Below are 13,371 nucleotides of genomic sequence, written 5' to 3'. Positions count from 1 at the left end.
TGTGCATAAAATAAAGTTTTACAGGGATATGACTGAATTTATATAAAAATACACATGTGTTGTATATCTCTGAACGATTACTATTTTTTTTTCTTTTTTTTTTCCATTAGTTCTTTGTTGTAATAACTCATTGAAGTAATCGTGAATATTAATAATACATACACATAATGATCAATACCGTTATTTTATCCATTTTGTAATATATTCATGTAGACAAATATTCAGTGATAAGTAGCTGTAAGAAATGAGTAAAAAACCGAAGATGATCTGAAAGAGTTTCATTTTTAATACCGTTCATTAATATAAGCGCAAAATAATTTGCAACCAATGTGGAAATGACACGCGTTATAATTATTTCTTTATTCCAGTAAGAAAGAAATTCTTTCGCCTTAATTTTTTTGGTACAATGTATATATCAATTTCCGATTGAGGCACAGATTCTGACAGTAAGACTAGATTGCTATTACAAAATATAAGAGTTATGTACTGCCATTTTATTGCTAAAATATCATAACTCTATAGAAATATGCAAAGTACAGTCTTGATTGTAGATACATCGTGAAGATAGATTACAAATTATCATAGTTTTAATGCATATCGATAATTGAGTGTGATCTAAGAATTAAACATATGAAGTTATTGTGCATTGCAGTTATTAGTTATCACTAAACAATCTGCACTGAATATAAGTACAAGAGAACAGATATATAAATTCGCTTGAAAAAAAATCTAGTTTTTATTATCAAAATCTTAGTGCCAAATATATACAAATAATAAAGGGTACTTAGTTTTGTCTTTTAAACGTGCGTGTCATTTATCTAAAAATGATAATTCACAAAATTCCACATTTTTGAAGTACATTAATTAAATATGAATGATTGAAACCACTTGCAAAAAAATATTAGTAACAATCTCGTATAAATGAAACTATAAAAATATTTGCAATTGGATACTCATATTGAAAATAAATTAATGTCAAATACTGTTATTTGTAGAATGTTAGTGAATAGGTAAATAGTAATTATTTATGGAAAAGGACAATGCAAAAGTTAATCAAAAGAAATGCATTGCTTCGAGTGTATCTATATGTGACTCATTGTAAAATATCAACATTATTACTCTTGACTAGACATTATCAATTATAATAAGCATATTTTTTACATTGTCTTAAAATACTCAGTTTATCTGACCCATTCACTTATCCTCTATTAGTGTGATATATTAAGCATTTTTTAAAGATTAAATATATGGTATATGTAAATTCATTGGATTTACATGTTAGCCAGATAACATTTATCAGTATTCTATTTAATTATATATTTTCTTTCGCTTGTATTACAAATAATCTTTTTTACATTTAATTAGTGTAATATTTTTATTTATCACAAACACAAATTTCAAAGTAATTGCTGATTAATTTCTATTTATATTCTGAAATCAATGGAATCTTTCAGTATATTATTTTCAATTCAATTTTGATAAAAATGTGATTGTTACAATAGTTCTTATGTAAAAATTCTTATGAATTTTAAATCTTCTATAAAACATACATTTTGATTTAATTACAACTGTTATGTTGATAATAAAGTAGAGCTAAAATAATAAGTAATTGGATTATACTATTGTATGATACATTTTTATTGTAATACCAGCAAATAAGTTTACCTATTTGTTAAAGTATCTGTTTACCAGATGATTTAAGTTGGATTTCATTCGACTTGATTTTTAAGTCATGGTTATAATAGAATATGTATCCAACTGTTTATTATGACTCTCTATTTGTCTAATAATCCATTTTTTCCTAGCATCTTCACGAACTTTAGAATATTTTCTAGTCGATTTATCAATTTTTTTTACTTTGAATACATCTGTTAATGAAGGTTCAAGTTCGAAAGAAGGCATTCTCATAATATTTTGATTATAGTCCTTTTTATAATATAAATGCAATTATTATTTCTTTCTTATGACATTGATACAAGACATTGAAAAGTTACTTATTATGTACATATGATATAAAAAGCATACCAGACTGTTTTGTGCCAGTTTATCAGATATACTGCTCTTTTTTTCATAACTTTTTTCAGCTTGATTAATTTTTTCAACATGATTAGAATTTTCTGAATCAAGCAACATTAACATTAAATCATAATTGGATCTTTCTTGTCCAAGTATGCCTATTTTAATTCCAAGTTTAGGCAACATCTCTTCTTCAATAAGTAATGCATTGTGTAAGTAAGCAATTCGTGGGTCACATACATCAATATCTATCATTTCTATATATTAAAACAGAAATTAATAACATACGCGAATTAAAAGTTTATTTCTTTATGTTTCTTAATAATTTAAATTTACTATTTTTTATTATACTTTTGAACCAAATTCAATTCAATATATTAATATGAATAATACTTGCAGATGTATTACCTAATGATAAAACTTGGAAGTTACACTCTGAATAAATTAATTCCTCTATTAAAGGAGAATTTCTAAGCAATTTTCTTTTAGATTGTATCTGTGGACCATGTAGTACAAAAATATCACTTTCTAACATATCTTTAATGGTATAACCACTTCTTCTTTCTGCAGTGTTGTAGACTTCAGTTCTGAGTAGTCTATGTAATTCTGACTCTAGGAAAACATATTAATAAGCGTATGATACATACAGCAAAAGAAAAAACAATAAAGAATAAAAAGTTGTATTTTGTACTGTAATGCAATAGACATATTTTTCATCGATCATGTTCAAAAGTGATGGAATAAATATACTTGTGTTAATAATATATCATATCTTACCAATTAAGTGAAAATATTTGCGATGTAAAGCTATCCATACAACACGATGAGATATATTAATTAGCACTTCAAATATTCTTAGATCTTTTTCTCCTTGTGACTGTGTCATACTTGATCTTTTTTTCCCACTTATTATATGGTGATAGTATACTGTATCCTGGCAACCTACTATTAAATCTGCATATTCTTTACTTAACATACATCGTAAAATATGCAATTCATCAGCATATTTAATTCTATGTCCACCTGCTAATGGATTTGGTGCCTTTTTTAGAGTAGTTACACGTTCCTCCATTAATTTTTCCCATATTTCTATATAATATTGAAAATATATTATAAGTGCTCTTAAAAAATGATCAACAACAGGCAAATGAAAGAAATTTATAAATTTAATGTTGACAGGACTAATCAGTAAAAACATGACAAGATCTTTTATATCTTGTAAGATGATTACATCTGGTTCATTAGGAGCTACTTTTCGTAAATAATACTTTCTAAATTTTATCTGTAAAATATTTCTTATTAACATATCATTAAATTTATTTATTATTAATTATTGATCTATATTAGTTACTTTCTGACTTGGATTCAATGTTTCATGAAAATTTAAAATTAAATAATTATGGGGACAATAAATTTCTGATGAATTTATAACTTCAGATTGTATTGTTCGTCCTTTAATTTGCTCATCATCTATTTTTTGTATTCTGTAAAATTTATATACAAATGAATTATAAGAAGGACACAAAATTCAAAATAATAATTGATTTATTTTCTATTAATTCTAAAAAAAATATATTTTTTTACCTTGGTAGTACTATACCTTCAGAAATTTCATCCCATATAAATTGGTTTTGATCCATAATTAAACTAATAAATATAAAAATTATTAAATACAGAACATTTACTAGGATACTATATATATTTAGAGGTTAACATTTTAGATAAATAAATTATTGACAAATGGGATGATATATTTTTGAAGTTATAAGAGAATCGAATTATATTGATTACTAGAAGGTTCCAATGGATGTCCCAATGGGTGTATGTGTGTGTATGCAAAATATAGATGGTTACACATATACACATAACACACACGTTTTAACATAATTCTGTATGATGTGTGAATCTGTATCATTGCTTTTAATGTTAGAGATAATATTTGATTGTATAAATTAAATTACAATTTCAACGCTTTTTTTTTATTTTAATATTTTACTAAATTAATAATAAATTATTTAGCATTATACATTTATTAACAATTAAATATATAGGAAGTTGATACATTTTACTCTAAATTTTGTATATTACGAGGTAGGGGCATAGAATCTAATATTGGTTTATCTTCTGGGAAAACTGGCTCCAATAAATGCTTCCAAAAATCCTTTACAAATACATTGTAATGATGAATCCTACACCTAACTTTTACTTCTTCACTATTATTAATTGTTACAATGACATAAAATTGTTTTCCTTCTAGAGATAAGTCAGGTCCAGATATAGTTTTTTCTGGTAAAGTTATTGCTTCTTCGGGTACATAAAATCCTGCTTTGCGGAAACTTACTTTTAAATGCCATTTCTCTATAGTCCATGGAACTTCTTGTGATAATGTTACAGATAAATTCATAGTTGATAAAGTATTTATTACTTGTTGTGTTATTAAAGAAAGTTTAGGTCCTTCATCAATACTTTTTGTAATATATTTGTCAATGTTTTCTTGAGTTGCATATACTCCTAACTTAGGTAGAATGACATTATTATGAGCTTTTTCAGGAGGTACTGAAACAATTTCTCCCCTTGAACCAATCTTATTTACATCAGATGTTAATAACAGTTTGATTGGTGCCTGTTTCTTGCTTTCAGTATGTTCTACAAAATGGTAAACAAAATACTTAGGTCTATGCATTCTATATTTTTCATACTTTTTGAAAAGTGGTGGTTTAAACTTTCTTCTCAAAATAAAAGCATTCTGAAAACAAATATATATATATATATATACACGCATACACACATATACATATTTATATATATATACAGTTCATATAAAAAATACATAAGTAATAAAAACAATATCTAAAAAGGTGGATACCCGTGTTTGCTGATAAATAAAATCTGTGCCATTATTCTGTAATAAAACATTTTCTGTCGTCGTGCTTAAAAATGGTCTAACCAATGTCTTTAAATGATCTGCATAAAAACCTATCGATCTTAACATGTTTTTTTTTTATTTTCAACAAGAAAAATTCATTAAGAAAAATAAGAATATCATTAACAAGATAAGTGTACAATTATTATACGATTTTTAGGTTATACTTGAATTCGATAGTATTTCCCTCTGCTGACTGAACTTAATATGAAATTTGGCATGCGCCATCTAGTGGCGCGGAAAACTAAATTATAAAATTCTATAATAACCTAATATTGGGAAAATGAAATGCATTAGATGCATCAGATTGAAAATATGTATTAGTTATTTAATTAGATATTAGTTAAATGATACGATATGTATTATATTATAAATAGCATTAATTGTATTGGAATTATTCGTGTAGAAATCTTTTGTTTAAATAAGATATGTGATATATAACAAATATTATATACAATGGAAGAGACAAATGTGCCAAATGAAGAAACTTTGAAAGAAGCTATTTTTGATTTACAAGAACCAGTAGTGTTTCATAATATTTTACAAGATGGGAATGGTTTGTTTATATGGCAATTATTACAATGGAATTTGTCAGAACTTGTAGAAAAATTTGGAGATAAGAAATTACAATTTCGAGTTGGATATAATTCAAGATCTATGGTATCTTTCATTGTGATTCTTTTAAAAGAAATTCATATTTATGAATTCATAAATTTGTTAGAAAAAAATATAATTTATATTTTTTATTATCTATTATAGTATCCACAATGGGAAAATCAATGTCATACTAAAACAATGACACTTGCAGAATTTGTGAAAGAATCAAATTCTTCTACTGATAACAGTAAATGGTATTACTTTGATTACAAGTATATGCATGAATGGATACAGGATAAGCCTGATTTACTTAATTCCTTAAATTGGCATAGATTTGGCATTGAAAAAGATGGTCATGATTCTACTCTTTGGATTGGAAATAAAGGCGCGCATACAAATTGTCATTTTGATTCTTATGGATGCAATTTAGTAGCTCAGGTTCATGGAAGGTTGATATATATATATATATATATATATATACGATTTTAATATGTATTATACATCTAATTATTCTTATGTAGTTTTTTCTGATTAAAAATTACAGAAAACAATGGATATTGTTTCCACCAAATTCGACTGATAAACTTCGTCCTACAAGAGTTCCTTATGAAGAATCAACAATATACAGTGAATTTAATTTTTTTTGTCCGACAGATGTGGAAGAAGAAGCAATATTAAAGCTTTCAGGGCAAGTAAAATCCATTACACTTGAAAAAGGAGATGTTTTATTTGTTCCAAAAGGTTGGTGGCACTATGTAGAATCCTTGGATTTGACTGTAAGTGTCAATATATGGTTACCTCTACAGACAGACAATAAAGCACGCCTTAAGGAAGCGCTTGTTAAATTAATTGTTAACAGAATTGGTAAAAAAGTATGTGACAATCCTGAGGAAATACATTGTTCTCTTTCTCAAAATATGAAAATAGTAAGTTCTTGATTTAATGTATAATTATATCATAATTAAAAATTTTCAAAGCACTTGTATTAACAATTTTTTTTTTATTGTTAGTTGGAAAACACTCTCTTAGAATGTAAACAAATTGATAGTGAAAAGTTATCAGATACAAAGAGAGTACAAAATTTGGTATGGACTGTTGAAGATTTATCTGTAAAGTATCCTTTTTTTGTGAAATTACTTCATAATCTGGAGCAATCAGAATTACAAGATTTATTAAAATTTAAAAGGGAAAGATTTTTAACTAGTATTGATGAACTATCGCAAACAAATATACCTGCATCTGTGATTTCTGTAAATAAGACAGAACTATTCTCTCAATTATCAAAAGATATCGTCAATACATTTTGTCATCCTGATATTATTGATAAAGCAGCAGAATTGCTTTTAAAAACTCATTATGGAAATTAATAAAAATATTATAATAGATCAATATAATAATTTACTTATTTTGTTCAGTTTCTTTGTATAACTATTATTATACAGATTATCCTATCTACTTAGGTAAAATAATATTACCTAACAGATAAACAAAAAATGAATAGATAAAAATATTTTTATCATAAAATTATAAAACTATTTAAATGTAGTTCAGTCATTAGCAAATCCAAATACTTTTAAACTACCAGCATCTCTTTTCCTATCATATGTATCTTTATCATCACAAGCATAAGCAAGTAAATATTGTTTTGGATGCCAAGCAACAGTAAATGTTGCAGCTTCAACTGGAATATCAGCTATCTTCTCTCCTGTTTCTACCTCACCAATATCTATAACTAAATCCTCTGATGCTGCTGCTAATAATTGTCCATCATAGGAAAAGGATATTGTCCTTACTGGCCATTCTAATCTTGAGAATGTTCTTAAACAACACAATTCATCTGCATCCCATAAAGACACTAATGCATCCGCAGAGCCAGTTGCAAAATAACGTCCAGTTGGATCAAATTCTATGCATATACACGTTCCTGGATGTGCTTTTATCACATGTAATAATTCTAATTCTGGATAGCTAAGAATATGTACACAGCCTTGACCATTTGTTAAATAAAATGTATCAGAATCCTTATTCCATGAAATCTCATTCACTTCGAAGTTAAATTGTTCTTCGGCACGTATTTTCATAACTCTGGCATCAATGAATGTTACAAGATCTTCCTTATTTCCAACAGCTATGGTATTACCATCAGGTGACCATGATATATTAATATTTTCCCCTCTAGTACTGATATTAGCAGTACATTTTTGGGTTCTTGTATCCCAAATACGAACGGTTTTATCTCCACTTGCAGTTGATAGTAATTCCGGACAAAATGCGTGCCAACACAATTGATCTACACTACCTCCATGTCCTCTAAAAGTTATTTCTTGTTTCTGTAGAAAATATTATTTATAATATAACAAAAACTCTCTGTATAGTTAATATATAAATTATAAATTGTATTAATTTTTAATAGTACTTACTAATCGGTCTGGTCCAAGAGAAAATATACAAACGGATTTGTCAAAGGAACCTGAAGCTAATAATTTTCCATCACAGCTCCATCCAACGCTATGAACCTTAGCCGAATGACTTTGTTGCTCTCTAATTTTGTTATGCGATTTAAAATAATTTATCAAATCTTCCACGCGTGGACTAGAAGTCGCCATGTTTGTTTACATACTCGTCCCTGCGAATCACAGGAATGCATTGACTTGAATCAACGAAGATTGAAGTTTACCGGTTAAATCAGTATAAACTAACCGATCTGAGAGTTCTAGTCAATATTAAAGAACACAAAATATTCACGATTAATATTAAATTACACATATATATGGATATATATATATATATACTAAATTCTAATCATATTGATTATATATTTGATTATATTGTAGAATGTTTTAATACATGAGTGACCAATCACGAAAAATGAAACAACTTGTTAGTGTTTTTAATCTCAAAGACAACTCATGCGTCGAATTATACGGGTTGGTTGCCTAGGTACCATGAGGACATGTAATATGTTTTGACGTAAACAAACTTCACTTGTAGAAGTTTAATTGTGCTCTAGAAAAAGTCATTTGTTTATGATAAATAATTGCTTTAATAAGCAGTAAAATGACATCACTTGATTTAAGACAACAGAAGCTTGAACAACAGGTGTGACTGAATTATTTTTAAAAAATTTATGTATATATATATATGTATATATATATGTATATATATATATGTATATATATGTATATATATATATGTATATATACATATATATACATATATATACATATATATATACATATATATATATATGTATTTAGATATGTATATGATATATATTTCGATAACATCGTAGTTAATGAATTATATTTTTTATTATAGAGACAATTAATTGCACAAAAAATGAAACAAAAAAGACAAAGTGGCGCTGGTGGTATGGTGCAGGCATCAAATATATCTACTACACAATTTACAAGTCATACTATGAAATGGATTAATCCTAATAAAGAACTTCACGGTAAAATTGGTATTTATAATAATTAGAAGTGTCAGTTTCATAAAATACATGTTCATGTGGTGCTCAATTTTATAGGATACGACGGACCTTTACAGTTCACAATGTCCAAAACAAATCCAGATATTGGAATATTTTCTGAAAACAAACCTATAGAAACAGAAATTAGTGGTAAAATAATAATTATGTATAATATGGTTATCCTATCTTTATGGAAATTGATTTAATTTATTTAATATTGTAATAATTTTTTAGAAGCAAGTTCTGAAATAGCATTCTATGAAGGTATGGAAGCTAGAGAATGTGCAGATGAAGAATCATCTCCTGTAGATTTGCATTCTCCTTCAGAATCTCTGCCATGTTCTTCGCCTCTTAAAATAGCACCATCAGAAGTAACTCGTGCACTTATCAATAGAGACAACCATTCTACTGTATGTATTAACTCAATTATTATAGAATATCATTTCATAAGTTTGCTTTGTATATTATTTATAAGTTATTTCGATAACCTCTATTATAAACTAATAATTTCTTTAATCCAGAGTCCAGAACTAGAAGGTAATGTAGAAGGAAATATAGAACAATTTGTATTGCAACCAGCAAATAAAAAAATGCATTATAAGTGTCGTATAACACGTGATAAAAAAGGTATGGACCGTGGTCTTTACCCTACTTATTTTTTACATCTTGAGCGTGATTATGGGAAAAAGGTTAGTATATTTTAAATTTATTTAATAAATAATTGGATTTTCATTATAGATGTTATTTTAGATATTTTTATTGGCTGGACGCAAGAGGAAGAAAAGTACAACAAGTAATTATTTAATTTCCACGGATCCCACAGATCTTTCAAGAGGTGGTGAATCTTATATAGGAAAATTAAGATCTAATCTCCTTGGAACCCAATTTACTGTTTACGACAATGGATATTCACTAATGAAAGATTGTAAGAGAGATGAGCGTTTTAATCCACGACAAGAATTAGCTGCAGTAGTATATGACACAAACGTCTTAGGATTTAAAGGTCCTCGAAAAATGACCGTTATTATACCTGGAATGACGCCTGATCAAAAACGAGTTGAAATTTGTCCACGGGATGAAACAGAAACATTGCTTGGTATATAGTAAATTATGTAATCATACAATATACAAGATTAAATATATTAAAGATTTTTTGATAAATCTTTCAAGAAATTCATTTTATGATCATTTCAGAACGTTGGAAAATGAAAAATATGGATAATTTAATAGAATTACATAACAAAACTCCTGTGTGGAATGATGATACACAATCATATGTATTGAATTTTCATGGCCGTGTGACACAGGCATCTGTTAAAAATTTTCAAGTCGTACATGACAGTGATGGTTAGTTTAATAGAAAATAAAATTATCTTCATAATATATCGTAAATATCATAAAATTTCTTAATTCTATGTATTATATATATTTTTTTATTTTATAGTGGACTATGTTGTTATGCAATTTGGACGAGTAGCTGAAGATGTCTTCACTATGGATTATAGGTTCCCACTTTGTACACTTCAAGCTTTTGCAATTGCTTTAAGTAGTTTTGATAGTAAACTAGCATGCGAGTAAAAGTGATATCTATATGAAAATATGAAGAGGATTAAAGAATTGGAACCAAAGTTATGAATAAAACAAAGTCACACAAATCTTTTTCGGAACTTGCATGATATAAAAGCAATGAAACAAATTTGTTTATATATTTTGAAATATACACAAAATGGATTTGTTATATTTCATATGTAATATCTATAATTGAAATATGTGAAACAGAAAACAAACAAAGAAGGAAGAAATTAAACATGGATTTTGTGTATTTATGCAACAAATATTTGAGCACATTGAAAAAGTTTTAACAAAAGATTAACTACACTACCATACTTGACATAGCACATAAGAAAAAAGAATAATCTACTAGAAATCAAATATAATAAGAATGAAAATCAATTTATGCCTTAATTCTTAATTCAATTGTGACTGGCATATATCTAAAATTATGTTATTGTCTATATTTAAGACAAAAGCTTATAATAGACAATCAAAATTAAAATATTTCGGTGCTAATTTGATAAATATTCACCGTATAAGAGTTGTTTTATAAAAAAGACTTAACAAAAAAAGGAAAAAAGAAAAAAAAACAAAAATGTGCTAGAAACTGTGTGTGTTCAGCTTTTCTATTTATATACACAGTATGTAATCTTTTTTTAATATCATATAACAAATTTATACTTATGTTCTCTTCTTTGTATTTAAGTTAGAACTGAAGTACTTAGTACGATATTACATAAAATATAAAACGTATTTCTCTTTCACATCAATTAAAATACTAATATTTCATAAGGTTTATTGATATAATAGGAAAAAACGGTTAAAATATTTGTACTACTGCCTCTCATTAGCTAAAAATTTGTTTTTAAAATGAGTGTGTAACCCATAATTTATTCTAATAATCACATATATCACGAATATTGCAAGTTCTTCTAGCCATGTATCTTAGAAAATTCATAAATGAATTTCGATATATCATAGCTTTGTAAATGAAAGCACAGTAGTATTTTTTAATTATCTGCATTAATTTTTAGTTATGACAAAATATATATTATATACAAGGCTTTTAATGTGTACCTGACGTACGATCTATATAAAAATAGCATCAGTTTTATATAATATTTAATATTTAATTATTCTATATATTTTAATTTTATACACACACATATAATCTTTCATATGTATATTCTTTTAATTCTTTTATATTATGATTGTTTTCATTGCATTTATTTGATACTGATATGAAATAGCATTACACAACATTAATATTATAAGAGATGTAAAAATACGTTTATTATGCAATAGTTAGCTAAAATACAGTACAGTGCTGCTCCATTTATCAAAATAATTATTAGAAACAAATTAGTTTGTATCCCAATGTAAATTTTGATAAATATTTACCTTTCTTCTTGATACAAGTATGTAATATGACTTATATAAGATTTGGACAATAATACATCATATAATAATATTTTATCTCTTTCTGAAATATTTAATAAATATTTACTATAAATTGGAAAATCCTTTATTGTTTTTACAAGTATCTGTATATTTAATTATACAGTACATAGGTGATATATAACTACAGTTAAAGTAGAATTAATGTATTAATTAATATAATAATGGGTTTAATTTGTCTTAATTTGCTTAATAAAATATTATAATAAACAGATTTCTCTACACTGTACTGTATATTAGAAAATAAGAATACAGTGATTGTGTGATTATTTAAATTATTTGATATTGTGCCTTCATGTTTAATACATACATACATACATACATACATACATACATACATACATACATACATATATATATATATATATATATATATATATATATATATATATATATAATAGTTCACATACACAATTTGTACAAGACCATACATTTTATCATCTAAACTAGCTTGAATAATTATATTACAAATATTAGATATTTATTATTCAATGTGATGTGTATTTCTAATTATGAGAAAATGAAAATAATCTCCTTGTTATGTTTATCTTTATGTATACAACATATGAAATCTAAAAGCAATTCATTCCAATAATCAAATAAAAAAATATATATATACACACACATGTATGTTTGTATTGAAGTTAAGTGAGTTGAAATATATTTTGCAATAATAACAAACAGTATTATAAAATAAATGATCAAACAATTTTTCCGAATTACAATGATATAATTATATTATGATATATCATATGTTAAGAATAATATAGTCTGTGAATTATATATCATATTCTTTAGAAAAATGTCATTTTATATATATAAAAGAAGAAAAAAAACAACAAATCCTTTTTTGTATTGCCTTTATATATTAACAAGTTTTTTGTATCATTGTTAACTAAGGCCAAATGAGTTTTTAGTATTTATATCTAGAATAACATAAATGAGACATATAAAATATTCATTATAAATATAAAATATATATTATCTATTGTCACGAAAAAAGACAAAAAAATTATTCAAACAGTTAATATAATATCTAAATATCTAAAATTATCTAAAATTTATTTTTCTCTTCCAACTATATATAATTCTTTCTATAACATAACTTTGATTGTGAAAACATGGAGAATTTTACTATGACTATTATTTATGTATAAAGTATTTCATCATTATATTTTTGTGTAAGATTATGTGAATAAATATTTGGTGTGTGTTAAAAAAGTTTATTTCTCTGCATGTGTTAATTTATTCAGAGAAAAAAATTGATAAAAAAAATATATATATATATCAAATGGAAATGACAGTTTTCTAATAATGCTTGTAATATTATAATATCATATTATCTAACAAG

General features: G+C 25.7%; 5 protein-coding genes across 8 annotated transcripts; 2 read left to right on the top strand and 3 right to left on the bottom strand.

The window, feature by feature from the left end:
- Positions 1-77: 77 nt before the first annotated feature.
- LOC122636874 lies at positions 78-3,964 on the bottom strand. 2 transcript variants are annotated; one of them, XR_006329090.1, is made up of 7 exons: positions 3,601-3,964; positions 3,368-3,500; positions 2,794-3,298; positions 2,425-2,628; positions 2,026-2,273; positions 1,666-1,926; positions 78-1,593 (listed from the first exon to the last, which is right to left on the bottom strand). XR_006329090.1 is itself a non-coding variant. In XM_043828529.1 (6 exons), exons 1-6 carry the CDS (start codon positions 3,654-3,656, stop codon positions 1,726-1,728), a joined length of 1,347 nt encoding a protein of 448 aa, XP_043684464.1. In that variant the 5' UTR covers positions 3,657-3,963; the 3' UTR covers positions 78-1,725. The 2 variants fall into 2 exon arrangements, 1 of the variants encoding a protein (XP_043684464.1); XM_043828529.1 differs by having other exon boundaries at positions 78-1,926; positions 3,601-3,963.
- Positions 3,965-4,027: 63 nt separating this feature from the next.
- On the bottom strand, positions 4,028-5,106 carry LOC122636878 (39S ribosomal protein L9, mitochondrial). The gene is made up of 2 exons (XM_043828533.1): positions 4,883-5,106; positions 4,028-4,762 (listed from the first exon to the last, which is right to left on the bottom strand). The coding sequence occupies exons 1-2, from the start codon at positions 5,006-5,008 to the stop codon at positions 4,082-4,084; spliced, it is 807 nt and encodes a 268-aa protein (XP_043684468.1). The 5' UTR covers positions 5,009-5,106; the 3' UTR covers positions 4,028-4,081.
- Positions 5,107-5,222: 116 nt separating this feature from the next.
- LOC122636875 (HSPB1-associated protein 1) lies at positions 5,223-6,937 on the top strand. Its single transcript, XM_043828530.1, has 4 exons — positions 5,223-5,599; positions 5,699-5,985; positions 6,081-6,462; positions 6,547-6,937. Exons 1-4 carry the CDS (start codon positions 5,396-5,398, stop codon positions 6,901-6,903), a joined length of 1,230 nt encoding a protein of 409 aa, XP_043684465.1. The 5' UTR covers positions 5,223-5,395; the 3' UTR covers positions 6,904-6,937.
- On the bottom strand, positions 6,245-8,263 carry LOC122636876 (THO complex subunit 3). 2 transcript variants are annotated; one of them, XM_043828532.1, is made up of 3 exons: positions 8,237-8,252; positions 7,957-8,162; positions 6,245-7,866 (listed from the first exon to the last, which is right to left on the bottom strand). In XM_043828532.1, the coding sequence occupies exons 2-3, from the start codon at positions 8,140-8,142 to the stop codon at positions 7,084-7,086; spliced, it is 969 nt and encodes a 322-aa protein (XP_043684467.1). In that variant the 5' UTR covers positions 8,143-8,162; positions 8,237-8,252; the 3' UTR covers positions 6,245-7,083. The 2 variants fall into 2 exon arrangements, with proteins under 2 accessions (XP_043684467.1, XP_043684466.1); XM_043828531.1 differs by having other exon boundaries at positions 7,957-8,263.
- Positions 8,264-8,398: 135 nt separating this feature from the next.
- Positions 8,399-12,172, top strand: LOC122636956 (protein king tubby). 2 transcript variants are annotated; one of them, XM_043828674.1, is made up of 8 exons: positions 8,399-8,635; positions 8,855-8,990; positions 9,066-9,158; positions 9,246-9,418; positions 9,530-9,697; positions 9,759-10,104; positions 10,203-10,355; positions 10,453-12,172. In XM_043828674.1, the coding sequence occupies exons 1-8, from the start codon at positions 8,594-8,596 to the stop codon at positions 10,584-10,586; spliced, it is 1,245 nt and encodes a 414-aa protein (XP_043684609.1). In that variant the 5' UTR covers positions 8,399-8,593; the 3' UTR covers positions 10,587-12,172. The 2 variants fall into 2 exon arrangements, with proteins under 2 accessions (XP_043684609.1, XP_043684607.1); XM_043828672.1 differs by having other exon boundaries at positions 8,400-8,635; positions 9,243-9,418; positions 10,453-12,170.
- Positions 12,173-13,371: the final 1,199 nt, after the last annotated feature.

The sequence above is a fragment of the Vespula pensylvanica genome, chromosome 24, assembly GCF_014466175.1.
Source record: "Vespula pensylvanica isolate Volc-1 chromosome 24, ASM1446617v1, whole genome shotgun sequence".
NCBI classification, from domain to species: Eukaryota; Metazoa; Arthropoda; class Insecta; order Hymenoptera; family Vespidae; genus Vespula; species Vespula pensylvanica.
This window is presented reverse-complemented; position numbering and strand designations above follow the sequence as displayed.

Excerpts from the sequence above, each read along its gene's own strand:
- LOC122636956 (XM_043828672.1), top strand. The coding sequence starts at position 8,594 with ATGACATCACTTGATTTAAGACAACAGAAGCTTGAACAACAG. Across the intron at positions 8,991-9,065 it reads TCCTAATAAAGAACTTCACG|GATACGACGGACCTTTACAG; the intron begins GTAAAATTGGTA and ends TCAATTTTATAG. Across the intron at positions 10,356-10,452 it reads AGTCGTACATGACAGTGATG|TGGACTATGTTGTTATGCAA; the intron begins GTTAGTTTAATA and ends TTTATTTTATAG.
- LOC122636878 (XM_043828533.1), bottom strand. The coding sequence starts at position 5,008 with ATGTTAAGATCGATAGGTTTTTATGCAGATCATTTAAAGACATTGGTT. Across the intron at positions 4,763-4,882 it reads TTATTTATCAGCAAACACGG|AATGCTTTTATTTTGAGAAG; the intron begins GTATCCACCTTT and ends ATTTGTTTTCAG.
- LOC122636874 (XM_043828529.1), bottom strand. The coding sequence starts at position 3,656 with ATGGATCAAAACCAATTTATATGGGATGAAATTTCTGAAGGTATAGTA. Across the intron at positions 3,501-3,600 it reads GAAGGTATAGTACTACCAAG|AATACAAAAAATAGATGATG; the intron begins GTAAAAAAATAT and ends TAAATTTTACAG. Across the intron at positions 3,299-3,367 it reads CATTGAATCCAAGTCAGAAA|ATAAAATTTAGAAAGTATTA; the intron begins GTAACTAATATA and ends AATATTTTACAG.
- LOC122636876 (XM_043828531.1), bottom strand. The coding sequence starts at position 8,142 with ATGGCGACTTCTAGTCCACGCGTGGAAGATTTGATAAATTATTTTAAA. Across the intron at positions 7,867-7,956 it reads CTCTTGGACCAGACCGATTA|AAACAAGAAATAACTTTTAG; the intron begins GTAAGTACTATT and ends TATTTTCTACAG.
- LOC122636875 (XM_043828530.1), top strand. The coding sequence starts at position 5,396 with ATGGAAGAGACAAATGTGCCAAATGAAGAAACTTTGAAAGAAGCTATT. Across the intron at positions 5,986-6,080 it reads GTAGCTCAGGTTCATGGAAG|AAAACAATGGATATTGTTTC; the intron begins GTTGATATATAT and ends TAAAAATTACAG. Across the intron at positions 6,463-6,546 it reads TTTCTCAAAATATGAAAATA|TTGGAAAACACTCTCTTAGA; the intron begins GTAAGTTCTTGA and ends TTTTATTGTTAG.